The sequence below is a fragment of the Serinus canaria genome, chromosome 18, assembly GCF_022539315.1.
Source record: "Serinus canaria isolate serCan28SL12 chromosome 18, serCan2020, whole genome shotgun sequence".
Taxonomy (NCBI): domain Eukaryota; kingdom Metazoa; phylum Chordata; class Aves; order Passeriformes; family Fringillidae; genus Serinus; species Serinus canaria.
In genome coordinates this window covers 404,320-418,594 of record NC_066331.1, presented here as the reverse complement: position 1 = coordinate 418,594, position 14,275 = coordinate 404,320, and the positions used below count along the sequence as shown (strand labels likewise).

At 60.8% G+C, this 14,275-nt stretch overlaps 1 protein-coding gene across 1 annotated transcript in view; it reads left to right on the top strand.

Moving 5' to 3' along the window:
- The first annotated feature begins 1,145 nt into the window (after window positions 1-1,145).
- DNAH17 (dynein axonemal heavy chain 17) overlaps window positions 1,146-14,275 on the top strand; it is a 31,961-nt gene continuing 18,831 nt past the window's right edge. The window contains exons 1-37 of the mRNA XM_050981220.1: window positions 1,146-1,496; window positions 2,198-2,391; window positions 2,664-2,856; window positions 2,932-3,031; window positions 3,114-3,199; window positions 3,319-3,444; window positions 3,680-3,835; window positions 3,913-3,996; window positions 4,334-4,501; window positions 4,751-4,867; window positions 4,980-5,248; window positions 5,366-5,561; window positions 5,650-5,796; window positions 6,132-6,240; window positions 6,381-6,484; window positions 6,588-6,728; window positions 6,847-6,990; window positions 7,162-7,344; window positions 7,441-7,695; window positions 7,802-7,971; window positions 8,210-8,432; window positions 8,512-8,628; window positions 8,738-8,824; window positions 9,048-9,200; window positions 9,546-9,794; window positions 10,018-10,140; window positions 10,363-10,710; window positions 10,790-10,881; window positions 11,023-11,149; window positions 11,368-11,520; window positions 11,909-12,034; window positions 12,179-12,286; window positions 12,407-12,538; window positions 12,829-12,989; window positions 13,059-13,215; window positions 13,474-13,578; window positions 13,993-14,150. Coding sequence (XP_050837177.1) covers window positions 1,146-1,496; window positions 2,198-2,391; window positions 2,664-2,856; window positions 2,932-3,031; window positions 3,114-3,199; window positions 3,319-3,444; window positions 3,680-3,835; window positions 3,913-3,996; window positions 4,334-4,501; window positions 4,751-4,867; window positions 4,980-5,248; window positions 5,366-5,561; window positions 5,650-5,796; window positions 6,132-6,240; window positions 6,381-6,484; window positions 6,588-6,728; window positions 6,847-6,990; window positions 7,162-7,344; window positions 7,441-7,695; window positions 7,802-7,971; window positions 8,210-8,432; window positions 8,512-8,628; window positions 8,738-8,824; window positions 9,048-9,200; window positions 9,546-9,794; window positions 10,018-10,140; window positions 10,363-10,710; window positions 10,790-10,881; window positions 11,023-11,149; window positions 11,368-11,520; window positions 11,909-12,034; window positions 12,179-12,286; window positions 12,407-12,538; window positions 12,829-12,989; window positions 13,059-13,215; window positions 13,474-13,578; window positions 13,993-14,150 — 5,912 coding nt within the window. The remainder of the gene's footprint in view (window positions 1,497-2,197; window positions 2,392-2,663; window positions 2,857-2,931; window positions 3,032-3,113; window positions 3,200-3,318; window positions 3,445-3,679; window positions 3,836-3,912; window positions 3,997-4,333; window positions 4,502-4,750; window positions 4,868-4,979; window positions 5,249-5,365; window positions 5,562-5,649; window positions 5,797-6,131; window positions 6,241-6,380; window positions 6,485-6,587; window positions 6,729-6,846; window positions 6,991-7,161; window positions 7,345-7,440; window positions 7,696-7,801; window positions 7,972-8,209; window positions 8,433-8,511; window positions 8,629-8,737; window positions 8,825-9,047; window positions 9,201-9,545; window positions 9,795-10,017; window positions 10,141-10,362; window positions 10,711-10,789; window positions 10,882-11,022; window positions 11,150-11,367; window positions 11,521-11,908; window positions 12,035-12,178; window positions 12,287-12,406; window positions 12,539-12,828; window positions 12,990-13,058; window positions 13,216-13,473; window positions 13,579-13,992; window positions 14,151-14,275) is intronic.

Genomic DNA, 14,275 nt, shown 5'->3' with positions numbered 1-14,275 from the left:
TGCTCCTCCCAGCCCGAGGTCGTGATGTGCTGGGGGTGTTTGTGAGTCTTGTGCCTTCACCAGCTGCCCCTGGCCACCAAGGCAGTGCCTGGGGTGCCTCACTGCAGAACATGGGACAGTGTGTTCTGTTCCAGGCTGAGACAGCTCTTGGTCCTGCAGCCTGCTGCAGGCACCAAGCTTAGCTGGGCAGGGCCGTGGTCACCCACAGCAGAAGAGTGACACTGTGGAGGACCTGGGACAGTGGGGACAGGGGGTACCCTCGGGTACCATGTTCTGCACCAGGCTGGGGGCTGCATCCCCAGCTGGTGCCAGGTGTGACTGGGATCAAAGCCAAACTGGGGCTGAGGGCAAGTTGGGAGTGCCAAGCCTGTGCCAGCTGTGTTGGTGCCATCAGGCTGGAGGGGGTTGTCCAGTCAGACACCCTTGTGCCATGGGAGGGATCTGCCAGAGCAGTCCCTGCTGCAGTCCCTGCCCATCCTGTGCCCTGGATGGGGCAGCCTTTGGCACTGCAGCCTGAGTCTGGCCAGGGTGGGCATACGGCCCTTGCTGAGGGATGGGGCAGTGGGGTGTGCAGGGGGCAGGGCAGCCCTGCAGTTGGGCTGGTGCCCGTTGGGCTGGTGCCAGGGTCGGTTGGGGCAGACTGTCAGTTGAACTGCTGGCAGTGCCAGGTGAGGTGCAGACAGTGCCTGGAGGCTGTTGGAGGCTTGAGGAGTGCAACAGGGAAGCAGCAGAGCCAGGTAAGATTGGGGTGAGCCAGGGCAGTGATTGGGCCAGGCAGGGATGGGGCAGTTCAGGGGGCAATAGGGCCGGGTGCTGATGGGGCAGTTCAGGGGGCAGTAGGGCCGGGTGCTGATGGGGCAGTTCAGGGGGCAGTAGGGCCAGGCAGGCATGGGGCATGTCAGGGGGCAATAGAGCCAGGTGGTGATGGGCCAGGCAGGGATGGGGTTGGCTTGGGGCCCCTGGGCCCAGGCAGGGCTGGGACTGGCAGTTTCCCCCAAGACTGCATGCGCAGAGGGAAGGCTGAGGGCAGTGCAGGGGTGGGATGGCAGTGTCAGGAGGTCAGGGTGTGGGGTCGGCACAGCCCCTGGCTGAGCGGGGTTTTCGCTCTGGACCACCGCAGGTGCTGGGGAGCCCGTGCTGGTAGGATGTCAGCCCCACAGGAGGACGAGAGGCTGGTCCTCCTCGAGAGCCTGGCCACGGCTCTGCTGCGTGTCCGGCCGGACAAGTGGGCCAAGTTTGCGGCCAGCGAGGAGACTTCAGTCATGCTGGACAAGTTCTTCAAGCAGCCAGAAATGCTGGAGCTGGTGCTGGGGCTGAACCCTGCTGGGCAGCTCCTGCCCACTACCTGCTTCCCACCTGCCCTAAAGGGGAAGGGACTCTACTGTGTGAAGAAGAAGGGGGGGGAGAACATCACTGGGGAGAACTGTCGGAGTGAGCTGCTGGTGGGAGACATCGGCCCCTCGCCCGTGGAGCAGCTCATCACCGTGCTGCTGGAGGTGGGTTGCCTGTGCAGGCACAGGCTTGGGGTGAGCAGGGTGAGTGCAGCTCCCTGCGTACACTGCTGTGCTGGGACCCCCTGTGTGGGCTGCTCTAGCCAAATTTCCGTGTGGGCTCCAAAATAAGCTAAAATTCACAGAAGAAAACTTGTGCCAAGTCCTTGCCCTGACCTTGCGGTGGCTCCCATCCTATGTTGAACAAGCCCCACAAGGACAAGAGCTGGGTGAAGGTCACCAACCTGGTTTGCTTCTGGCCCCTACTGGATCACTTCCTCCCTGCAATTTTAGAAACTCATAATAATGCCCAGTTACCTTTACCCTGCAGCTGGGAAATGTCTGAGTGGATTTCCCTCAAACTTCCCATAAATATTCCTGCTGCCAGTCCAGAGCACCCAAAAGCTGTGTCAGCTCCAGGAGCCCCCACTATTCCCCCTCATTGCTGGGGGCTTTTGCTCATGTGCCAGCCCCTGATTATGCCAGATGCATTTGCTGTGCCACTTCCAGCCCTTCCCACACCATGACAGCTGGAAACCAGAGCAAAGGGCCTTCTGGTCACACTGATAAATACCAGCAAAACCCATCTGTGGCCAACAGAGCTGTGGCTGCACTGGGACTGCTTCAGTGGGCAGCGACAGGGAAATGCCCAGTGCCCTGTCCACAGGAGGCCAGGACCAAGTGCCTGACCCAGCCCTGTCTTGCAGGTTGTGTCCCCTATGCTCCTGAGCCAGGATGAGGGGGTGGGCTGGCCCAGGATTGTGGTGGAGGACATCGTGCGCCACACTCAGCAGCTGCAGAACAAGATGTTCATGATGACTGGGAAGATCCAGGGAAAGCCACTGCTCCCGCTGCCCGAGCACCTGGTCAGCTGGGAGGACTCTGGCGCCGCCCTGGACTGGTGGGTGGCACCACCTGGTGCCAGAAAAGCCTGGCAGGGGCCCAGGACAGCATAAATCACTTGGGGAGGGATGGGAGCTGGGTCACTGGCTGGGTCCCTGCACAGCCCTGGGCACAGCCATCCCCTGCAGCAGAGAGGGTTTGAAGGGTTCATGCCAGGCATCTGCCCTGGCAGACAGCCACAAGCAGGAGTGATGGGCTTCCCTAGGGCTGTTTGGAGTTCCCCTGGGGCAGTTCAGGCCTCCCAAGGGGCATAACCCATCTGTCTTTCAGCCTGGCGGGGCCTGTGGATGGTACAGTGCTGCACTCCATCGAGACCGTGGTCATCGAGTGGTTCCAGCAGGTTGAAGAGATCTTTGGCCAGGACCCAGCGCAGCAACTGCAGGAGGGGCTGCACCCCCTGCCCAGGGTCGAATTTGATTTCTGGCAGACCAGGGTGACCAGCTTGGAGTGCATCAGTGAGCAGGTACTGCCTCACTCCTGGTGGCCACATGGCCTCGTGCTGTGCTGCCCATGCTGATGCTGGCACCTCCTCCCCCAGCTGCACTCACCCCAGGTGACAGTGCTGACCAAGTTCCTGGAGAAGGCTGACAGCTGCTACTGGCCATCGCTGCAGAACATGTTCAGGGCCGTCAGCGGGGGTGAGGTCCCGTGACAGGGTGGTGGCTGCCTCCAACAAGGTGTCCTCATCCCATCCCAACACGGGCTTTCTCCCTGTCCTAGGCCTGGAAGAAGCCAATGATGTCAACCTCCACCTGCAGCCACTGCAGGGGCTGCTGGAGGAGATGGAGCAGATGGAATACATGGAGGTAACTGATGTGTGGCAAAATAACCAGGCAGAGCCTGGTGGCCTCATCTGGGCAGCAGCAGAGCCCCAGAGGCTTTGGGGGGACACATCCCCCCCACTGACGAGGCTCTGCTCCCGCAGCTGCGGCCCTTCGTGCCCAAGGTGCTCTGCACCATCTGCCTGCTCCGGGCTCACTGCGTGCACTTCCACTCGCCTGCCCACATAGCCCGTATCCTGCAGGAGACCTGCAACTTCTTCATCAGCCTGGTACAGCCCCTGGCCAGCACTGACCCACCCCTGTCCCCTCCAGTTGCCTCTCTGGGGCAGATGTGGAGAGTCCAGTCGTGGTAATGTGGAGACACCCCAGACAAGAGCCCCCCGTAGGACTGGGGGGACTCTGGGACAGGCACGGGCTGCAGGCAACCACCAGCAAGTCTGTGGGGGTGAAAGGGGCAGGAGGAGTCTCCACGTCCTCCTGACACCCTGCCTGTGTCTGTCCCAGACCAATAAATTCCTGAACCCAGAGGACATGCTGAAGGGGCTGCAAGGAGAGCCCCAGGAGACCCTGGAGGGACTCAAACACGCCATCTCCACCACAGAGAAGTTCTTCCAGTCCTACAGCACTTACTGCTGTGACCTAATGACCACATTCTTCCCGGTGGGTGCAGGGATGGTGCAGGAACCTCTGACCACCTGCACACCAGCACCAAGCTGACAGCCCCTCTCCCCTCCCAGGAGCAGGAAGAGCTCTGTGAGTTTCCCCCACCACAGATCTTTGGGAGGATGGATGCCTACTTGCACAGGCTCAAGGCCATCAAGGTGAGAGCACAGCCCTTCAGGGCACAGCCAGGCCTCCCCTGCCCTGGGGATCCTGGGGAGGCTGTGCCACAGGGTGGGCTCAGCTGCAGCCTGGGGCGAGCTGGGGCCGCTGGCACGGTGGGACATCACTGGGAGTCCAGTGCCACCATTCCCGGTGCAGGTTCCCCCAGCCCCGAACCCCCACGGCAGGATGGGCACACCCTAGCCAGGCCACCCCTGTGTGGCTGCTCCTCAGGACTGCTGGGCTGGCAGGAGCAGCCCTGTGCTGGTGCTGCAGCTCCGGCACCTGCAGCCTGGGACAGGGGAAGCCAGGTAAAAGGGGGTTTATGCTTGCCAGGAGCTGTTCCAGGTAGCCATCGACTTCCAGAGGCTGGAGAAGACGGTGCTGGGAGGGGTGCGAGGAAACTTCCTTGGGACCTGGGTGTTGAGGATCTCTGAGGAGATCTGTGAAGCCACCAAGGCTTTTGCTGAGTGCAAATATGATCCCTTGGATCCCGCTGAAGAGGTGAGCAGGCGCTGGAGTGGAAATGTAAGGGGTGCTGGAATGGAGGTGTTAGCATTGCCAAGTGAAAAGAGAAAAATCTCTCGTGAGAACGTGCTGCAGAGACACATGGGACTGCCCCACAGCAGCACAGGGCTGGCTCTGGAGCACATCATGGGGCTCTGGAGCCTCTGGGTGCAGCAAATCCTTCCTGAAGGATTTGAGGAGGCACAGGGGCTGTGCCACTTTAAACCATTTTGCTCTCAATGGCAGGAATGGAACACAGACTTTGCAGAGTTCCAGAAGAAGGTTGAGGATGCAAACAAGCAGCTGGCTGCCATCTTCTGCCAGGGCTTTGACGACTGCAACCGTCTGACAGCCGCCGTGAAGGTACCTGTGCCCAGCCCAGCACGGGCACACAGCTCCCACGGGGCCCGGGGGTCTCGCCCGTCCTGGGACTGCTCAGGGTGCAGGAACCTGTGCCTGCCTCTCTCTCCTGCAGCTGGTGCACATGTTTGCCACCGTGCTGGAGCGGCCCCTGATCAAGGCTGAGGCTTCCCCCTGCTACCTGGCCCTGCTGGGAATGTTCGAGGCGGAGCTGGAGAGCGTGAAGATGCTGTATGACACCCGGTTCGTGTCCCCGCCGCCCCCCGGCGGGGGCCCAGCCATCCACAAGAACATGCCGCCGGTGGCCGGGCAGCTGAAGTGGGCTCTGGAGCTGCAGCAGCGCCTGGAGGGGCCACGCAAGGACTTGCTGGCCATGAAGCACCCGTAGGTGCAGGTCCCCTGTCCCGCGGGGACACAGGGCAGCGGTGGGGGGGCACCCAGCCTGGAGGGGTCCCCTCCCACGTCCTGCTGCTTTCAGCAGCTTTATCGTGGCTCTGACAGGGCCATGATGGGCGCTGAGGCTGAGCTGGTGTCCGGGAAGTACGAGGAGATGATAGGGCTGCTGCAGCGCTACAGCAAGAGGATCTACGAGGAATGGGCGAGCGGGCCCGGCGAGGACTGCCACTTCAGCCTGGAGCAGCCCCTGCTCCAGAGGGATCCTGAGTCCGGCTTCCTCAGCGTGAACTTCAGCAAAGAGGTGGGTGCTGGCACGGGCAGCGCCTCCCGGGCTGCCCCCGCCGTCCCGGGCGCTGCTAACGAGCCCTCCCGGCCGCGGTGTCGCGCAGCTCTCGGCCGTCCTGCGGGAGGTGAAGTACCTGCACATCCAGCAGCAGGAGGACATCCCCAGCAATGCTGAGAGCCTCTTTGCCCAAAATGAGACCTTCCAAACGATAGGGGACAACCTGGCGCTCATCGTGGGCTGGTACAATGAGGCAGGTTCTGAAGGGGAGACAACCCAGCTGCTTTTCAGGCTGAAAGGGGCTGGGGAGGTTTGGGTACCACAGGCACAGCACTGGCACCTCAGGTCCCTGCCCATCCTGAGGCTAAGCCAGGCCATGGCTGCTGCCATCCACCGCTGTGTTGGTGGGATGGGGACCCTGTTCCTCAGTGCTCACCTGTGGGTGTGCTGGCCCAGGTGAAGCACTCACCTGTGGGTGTGCTGGCCCAGGTGAAGCACTCACCTGTGGGTGTGCTGGCCCAGGTGAAGCACTCACCTGTGGGTGTGCTGGCCCAGGTGAAGCACTCACCTCTGGATGTATTGGCTCAGGTGAAGCAGCAGCTGATGCCAGTGGAGCAGCCACTGCTGGCAAAGGAGCGGGAGGCCCTGGACGTCCGTCTGGCCAGTGCCGAGAAGTCTCTGTTCTGGAGCCATGAAGGTACAAACCCCCAGCTTGACCATCCAAGGCTGGCGATCCTCTTTGTGCATTTTGGGGATCCCTGGTCCCCAGCACCAACCGTCCTCCCACTGCCCTGGGAGTGTCTCCACAATGTGCTCGTGCGCCCATTTCCCTCCCAGGTGTCATGGAATACATCCAGGAGATGAGGGAGACCCTGCACGACCTGCAGAGACGAGTCCAGACAGCAAAGCTGAACCTGCAGAGCATCACCCAGCTGATGGATGTAATGTTTGCTGGCACCACACAAGCATCTTTCTGGGACACATCTAGCCAGGACTGTCCTTTCCCTGGCTCAGCAGAGCAGCCCTGTTCTCTCCTCCCTGCAGGTCTGTTCAGCCACTCCCTTGTTTGGAAGAAAGGACAACAAGGAAACCGCGCTCCTGGACCTCGAAGGCAAAGAAAATGCCATCACTCAGCGCCGCGCTGTCATCGAGAGCACGGGCGAGAAGATCGAGGGCATGGTGAAGGTGGGACATGGCCCTGGAGCACTGCATGGCTCACAGGAGCGGGAGGAAGGACTTGGAGCCGCGTCAGGAGCCGATGCCTTTGCTGGGTGTTCACTCCTGGCTGCTTTTCTCATGGCAGGAGAACGCAGAGATGTTTAAGGCCGACCTGTCCTCGCGGATATGGCAGAGCTATATGGCACACATCGACAAAATCGTCTTGGATGGGCTCTGCAGGCTCGTTCACAAATCCCTGCAGCTGCTGCTCACCAACATGGACCCTGAGGTAGGTGCCGGCGTTGTGGCAGTGGGTGTCCCGGTGCTGGGTTCGGGCTGTCCCAGCGCTCACTGCCACTTTGGTCAGTGGCCAAACGTGGCTGTCCCCGCGCTCCCCGCAGCTTGCAGGGCTGTGGGCTGTGGGACACGCAGCCCCACAGCAGGCCCTGACCCGTTTCAGGCCCAGGTGTCCCCGCTGTTCGAGGTGCGCATGGAGCTGTCCGAGGGCCGGGTGCAGTACCAGCCCTCCCTGGAGGTGGGGGCCGGCGACAGCTTCTTGGTGCTGGTGGAGGGGCTGCTCCGGGACACGGAGGGGGTGGCAGCCTCCATGCCACGGCTGCTGGAGGGGGCGGTCAGTTACAAGGTGAGTCCATCGCAGGCAGCAGCTCCCAGCTCAGCAGGAAGGGGGCGAGGGTGGCCGTGTCCCCAGCCCGCCCCTGAGCTCTGCCCGTCCCTTCAGGCGGCGCTGGAGGAGCAGCCGGATCTCCTGAGGATGCAGGAGCAGCTGATGTCGCTGGTGGTCAGCACCATGGCAGAAGGTGAAGAATTCGGTGCCAGCTTTGAGGAGCACTCCCACCTGTGGAAGGAGACCCCCGAGGAGTTCCTGCAGCGCTTCCTCACCTTGGACAACATCTCTGGAGAGGGCGAGCCAGAGCCCCCCCCAGACAAGCCCTTGGCACCCGGAATCCCACCCCTGTCACTCTTTCAACAGGAGGTGTGGGATGGGTGCCTTGAGATGTGCTGGGTGCTTGGGTGCCCTAGAGGACACTGGGTGCCCAGAGAGGTGCCAGCCACAGACTGTGACCCGTTCTTGTCCCCAGATCGACGTGCTCGAGGCACTGCATGAAGAGGTGCTGGAGTTTGAGGAAACCAGGGTGTTTGGGGGGTGGCTGCAGAGCGACTGCCGTCCCTTCAAGAAGGCGCTGCTGGGTGTCATCAAGGGCCACAGCATGGTGCTCCGGCAGTACCTCGCCCAGCACGTCACCAGCAGGTAAGGCCTGGCCAGCCCTGGCGCAGGGACGGGCTGCTCCCACTGACTGAAGCCCAGCTAAGCTGTGGCACAGGCACCACTGTGTGCCAGGGCAGGACTGACCCAGGGAGACAGCCCTGGAAGTGCAGGTTCCAGGTGAAGGTTCCAGGCACCTTTGGGCATGAGTTTCTGGGGGGTCATGGCCTGCAGAGAGAGCCCCAGCCCCAGGGACACCTGGTGAGCATCACTGTCCTCTCAGTCTCGAGGAGTTGCAGAATTTCATCAAAGAGTCCACTGCCGGCTTGAGTAAACCTCTGGAGGAGGGAGACTATGATGGACTGGTGGAGATGATGGGGCACCTGGCAAGGGTCAGGGAGAGGCAGGAGGCGACTGACATGATGTTTGAGCCCTTGAAGGAGACGGTTGCACTGCTCAAGACTTACGGGGACAAGATGCCGGAGGAGATCCACCTGCTGCTCCAGGTGGGCTGCTTAGGGTATGGGGGGGCGGGCAGGGGCTTACTGGGGCCAGGCTGGTGACCCCACATGGTGTCCACTGCAGAAGCTGCCCGAGAGCTGGGACAATAACAAGAAGCTGTGCCTGCGGGTGGCGGAGAGCGCGGCGCCCCTGCAAGCGGCCGAGGCCGCCATCATCCGCAGCAAGTGCCAGGACTTTGAGGTGCTTGCCAGGGCTGGGAGGCAGCTCCTGGGCAGCTTTGGGAAGGCTCTGCTGCTCCTCCCAACCGCCAGATCCTGGCTGCCCTCATGAGCCCCATGCTCCCACACAGGTCCAGCAGCTCGCCTTCCGGGAGAGTTTCCAGGGAAATGCCCCTTTCTCGTACACAGAACCAGAGCCCTACAAGTCACTTAACAGGGTAAGGAAGGGGAGGACACCAGGGCCACTGCTGTCCCCACTGGCACTGCCTGGCCACCCCTGACACTGGGTGCTGGGGAGGAGCAGCTGCTCCAGGTCTGGCTCCAGCTCCCAGGCTGGCAGGGAGGGTCTGGACCTGCAGCAGCAATGGAGCCCCTGCTGGAAAAGAGACATGTCCCTGGCACACAGTCCCTGGCTGACACCTTTTCCTTTCCTCCATCCAGCAAAATAAGGGCATTGTGGCCTTGGAGAAGGAAATGGAAGCCCTGGCCATCTCAGCTGCGCTGTTTGAGGTGTCGGTCCCAGAGTACAAACAGCTCAAAATGTGTCGCAAGGAGCTGCGCCTGCTGAAGGACCTCTGGGACATGGTCAACCTGGTATGTGCTGTGCTCTGGGAGCCGGGCACAGTGCCCAACTCTGCCTCCGGCAAGGGCTGACAGCAGGCTGCTCGTGGCTGGCATGGGCACCCAGAGCAGGCACCTGGTGCCAGCTGGCTATTGCCAGCCAAAGGTGCAGAGCTGTTGCAGCTTCTCAGAGAGCTCATTGCCATCAGAGGGAGATGAGACATGGGGCAGGCTGTTACACTTAGAGCAGGTCTGGAGTGTGCATGTGTGGGGCCCCGGTGGGCACACAGGGCGTGCAGGCACTGGGTATGCTGCTCCTCTTCCTGGGCAGGAATGCTCCTGCTAATCCCATGTTGTGGAAATGTATCCTGGGTCCAGGTGAACATGAACATTGCCAGCTGGAAGACGACCAAGTGGGCAGAGCTTAACGTTGAGGATATGGATATTGAATGCAAGAAGTTTGCTAAAGACATCCGGAGTTTGGATAAGGAGGTGAAGAGCTGGAACGCGTTCACGGGGCTGGACAGCAGCATGAAGAACATGATTACATCCCTGCGCGCCGTGAGCGAGCTGCAGAACCCAGCCATCAGGGACCGGCACTGGCAGGAGCTTGTGCAGACAGCCAAGGTGCTCCCGAGTCCTCCTGCCCATCCCTGGACCAGGAGCCTCCAGGCCCCAGCCCTGGAGGTTCCCAAGATCCACACCCAGCAAGGGAAGGGTGCCATTAGGTTTAAATCTGGCCACGTGCAAATATTTGTGCGGGGTCTCTAAATGTGGGTGTTAGTGAGCTCGTTTGGGTGGCTCTCTGGGGAGGGGAGCCCATGGCCCAACCCCGCTGGTTCTGCTCCAGGTGGAATTCACCATGTCCGAGAACACCACCCTGGCGGATCTGCTGCAGCTCAACCTACACAAGTTTGAGGAGGAGGTTCGCGGCATTGTGGACAAAGCGACAAAGGAGGCTGGGATGGAGAAGGTAAATGGGGCTCAGCTCCTCCCCTGCTTTGCTAGACCCCTGTGCCAGCGTGACTCCGTGGCTGCCAGGCCTTGTGTTCCAGTTCCTGGGGCTGGAGTCCACAGGGAGCACACAGAGCTTGTGGAGCCCGTGCCTGGAGCCACCACTCCTCCGTCCCCCCGCTTCCCCACAGGGGCTGAGCCCACAGCACGGCACCCAGCTCATCCTCCTCCCCAACCACAGGTGCTGAATGCCCTGGACACTACCTGGGCAGCCATGGAGTTTGAGTATGAGCCCCACGGCAGGACCCAGCTCCCACTGCTCAAGATGGATGAGGTTCTCATTGAGACACTAGAGGACAACCAAATGCAGCTGCAGAACGTGTTGGCATCCAAGTACCGAGCCTTCTTCCTTCAGAGGGCACAGGACTGGCAGCAGAAGCTGTCAACCACTGACACTGTGATCAACATCTGGCTTGAGGTACAGAGGAAGTGGAGTCACCTGGAAACAATCTTCATAGCATCTGAAGACACACGAAGTCAACTGCCAGAGGAGTCAAAGAAATTTGACACCATTGATGAGGATTTCCGAGTATGAAGCCCATTCCCCCTCTCCTTTTCCCTGCAGCTCTCTGCCACTTTGGGGTGGCTGAAGTGTTTTTCCTCTTCAGGATCTAATGGCTGATGCAGTACGAACTCCCAACGTGATTGAATGCACCAACAAGCCCGGGCTGCACACCAAGCTGGAAGCGCTGGAGGACAGGTAAGGATCCAGTGGTCCTGGAGAAGCATTTGGGAGGCCAAAGGAAGGGATTGGTTCTCCAAAGCATCAGCAGGACAAGGACTGAGCAAGAGGTAAAGCAGCTGTATGGGGGTTAATGCAGGTTTTTCTGTTTCCTGCCAGGCTGGCGGTCTGTGAGAAGGCCTTGGCTGAATACCTGGAGACCAAAAGACTGGCTTTTCCCCGGTTCTATTTCGTCTCCTCTGCGGACCTACTGGATATTTTATCCAAGGGGACCGAGCCCCTTGAGGTGTGGGATGTGTATGAGCATGGGGCTGAGTCCCGTGCCATTTCCCTACACTTGTTTTAGCAGTTTTAGAACGTTTTTCACTCCTGTGGGCAGACCACCATGCCTGATCTGCCCTCCTGGGGGTGCAGTGCCCAGGGAGCACTCAGGGCTAGATCCAATTGCTGATCACCCCTCTGCAGGTGACGGGGTCCTGACAGTGGCTGTGCCTCTGCTCTCAGGTGTCCCGGCACTTGACGAAGCTGTTTGACAGTTTGGCCAAGCTGAAGTTCCAGGAAGACTCAGACAAAAAGCCTCAGAAGGTGGCCCAGGGGATGTTCAGCCGGGACGGGGAGTACATGGACTTCGATGCAGACTGTGACCTGTCTGGCCAGGTCAGCTGAGCTTCATGGAGGCTGGCACGGGGGGCAGGCTGAGGATGGGGACGAGCCTTTTGCTGGTTGTGCTCTAACAGCCTGGCAGGAGTATAAAAATGCAACTACAAAGATTTTTGGCCAAAAGCCCTAGAATTGGCACCTGCATTGTAGGTACAGAGCAGCACAGTGGTGTGAACCTACTCAGCCTGACCATCCCTCGAGGGTTGCAGGGTGCTTATCCCTGAGCTGTTTGCCCTCAGGCCACCCCCCATCACATCCCGTGGGGTGTGCCCTGCGGGACTGGCACCGGGCTCTCTCTGCGGGGCATTGCCGTGTGCAGGGAGAGGTTTGTGCAGCACGGCTGGGCTGGAGCCCCTCGCTCAGCTCTGCTGGTGTGGCCCTGCAGGTGGAGGTGTGGCTGAACCGGCTGCTGGAGCGCATGCGCTCCACTCTGCGGAACCTCATGCCCCAGGCCCTGGGCACCTACGAGGACAAGCCACGGGAGGAGTGGGTGTTCGACTACCCAGCCCAGGTGGGTGCTGCTGCACGGGGCCAGGCTGAGCCGGCCCTGAGAGGGACAGGAGGAGGGGCAGAGAGCCCCGGGAGGCACAGGTGCCCACCCTGAGCCACAGCAGGTTCCTCTTCATGGCCGTGTTGTCCCCGTGGTTTGCCGCAGATCGCTCTCACGTGCACCCAGATCGCCTGGACCACAGAGGTTGGAGTTGCCTTTGCAAGTCTGGAGAAAGGTTATGAGAATGCCCTGAAGGATTATAACAAAAAGCAGGTTGGCATCTTCTGCACCCGACCTGGAGCCAGCCCCAGCCTCTCTGCCAGGCCAGGGGTCATTGAGAGGTGGGCAAACGAGGGCATCATCTCTATGCCCAATATTTCTGTCCTTCCCCAGATCGCTCGGCTGAATGCTCTGATTTCCCTGCTGCTTGGGAACCTGAGTGCTGGAGACAGAATGAAGATCATGACAATCTGTACTATTGATGTCCATGCAAGGGATGTTGTGGGCAAAATGATCCAAACAAAGGTATTTGTTACCAGAGGGAATTTTTGGTGCAGCATCCCTCAGAACTCTGGAGCACAGAGTCATTCCACTGCGTTCAGGCTGGGCACCTCTGTTGGTGGGTGTGGACTGGGCTGGGCCGGGAGGAGGGATGGTGCCCACCCAGCCCAGCACGGCCCTGGGTGGGCACCTTTGCCCACGGTCCCAGCGCTGGGAGGCGGCGAGCAGCCCCGAGGCAGGGTGTGTGGCTGTCCCAGCGGGGCAGGGCGGGCAGTGGCAGTGCCCGCCCGCCTCGGCAGCCGCCTGCTCCGCAGGTGGAGAACTCGCAGGCGTTTGCCTGGCAGTCCCAGCTGCGGCACCGCTGGGATGACGGGGAGAAGCACTGCTTCGCCAACATCTGCGACGCTCAGCTGCAGTACGCCTACGAGTACCTGGGGAACACGCCCCGGCTGGTCATCACCCCCCTGACCGACAGGTGAGGCTTGGCTCCCCCTGCCCCTGCCCTGGTGCCAGGCCCCGCTCAGCCCCGGCCCTCCCTGCACAGGTGCTACATCACCCTGACACAGTCCCTGCACCTCTACATGGGGGGCGCCCCCGCTGGCCCCGCGGGCACCGGGAAGACAGAGACCACCAAGGACCTGGGCCGGGCCGTGGGCATGATGGTCTACGTGTTCAACTGCTCCGAGCAGATGGACTACAAGGTAGGGCACGGGGCAGCAGGATGGTGGCACCGAGCTGAGAACCACGGGGTGACCGAGACAAGGGATCCTGTGTTTGGGTCTGTGGGAGCCCAGGGGACCCCCGGCAGGGGGGTTTTATCCCTGTGGGGAATTTTCCTAGGGAAGAGCACAGTCTGTAAGGACGAGCAGCTCTCGAGTTTTGTCACCAAATCCCCCATTGCAGCTGCCATGAGGGATCAGAGTGTCTGAGCCCTGTCCCTCTGCTCTGTTTCTCTCCAGTCCTGTGGGAACATCTACAAAGGACTTGCCCAGACAGGTGCCTGGGGCTGCTTTGATGAGTTCAATCGCATTTTGGTGGAGGTCCTGTCTGTCATTGCGGTGCAGGTGCGTGCTGTCCCCACAACACAGTGGCACTGGGTGCCAGAGAGACTTCCCAGCTCACGTCCTGGATGCTGCCCCAGTTAAACCTGACTCGCAGGACAGTGTGCCACTGTTCTCTCCACTGTCCTCTTTGGACACAGGGTGGGGGTGGAATCTCAGCAGTGCAGGGGATTTGGGCACAGTTAAACCTCACAGTCCAGCTGTGTCCATCCTGGTGACCCCCAGCTCTGCCATCACCCAGGACAGGGAGTTGGGGTGATTAGGAAGGAACTGGTTTAAGGCCAGATCTCCTGCTGCTGTGGCTTCAGCAAGACCTCATTATTCCTGCCAAAGCCAAACCCTCAGACTCACCTAGGGGAGCAGTCCCGGACAGCCAGAGCACTGGGCAGGAAGCCAACACCTCTGCTCACCTGGCAGGTAAAATGTATTCAGGATGCAATCCGTGGCAGGAAGAAAACATTCAACTTCCTTGGGGAGACCATCTCGCTGGTGCCATCGGTGGGGATCTTCATCACCATGAACCCTGGCTACGCTGGGCGCACAGAGCTGCCCGAGAACCTGAAAGCTCTGTTCAGGTGGGTCCCTCCATGCTGGCACTCCTGTGCCACACCCGTAGCACCCTGAGCCAAGGGTGGTGGCCCTCGTGTGAGGGAGCCCTTGGCACCACGGGACAGTCCTGTCACTCCCCAGAGGTGGCCCG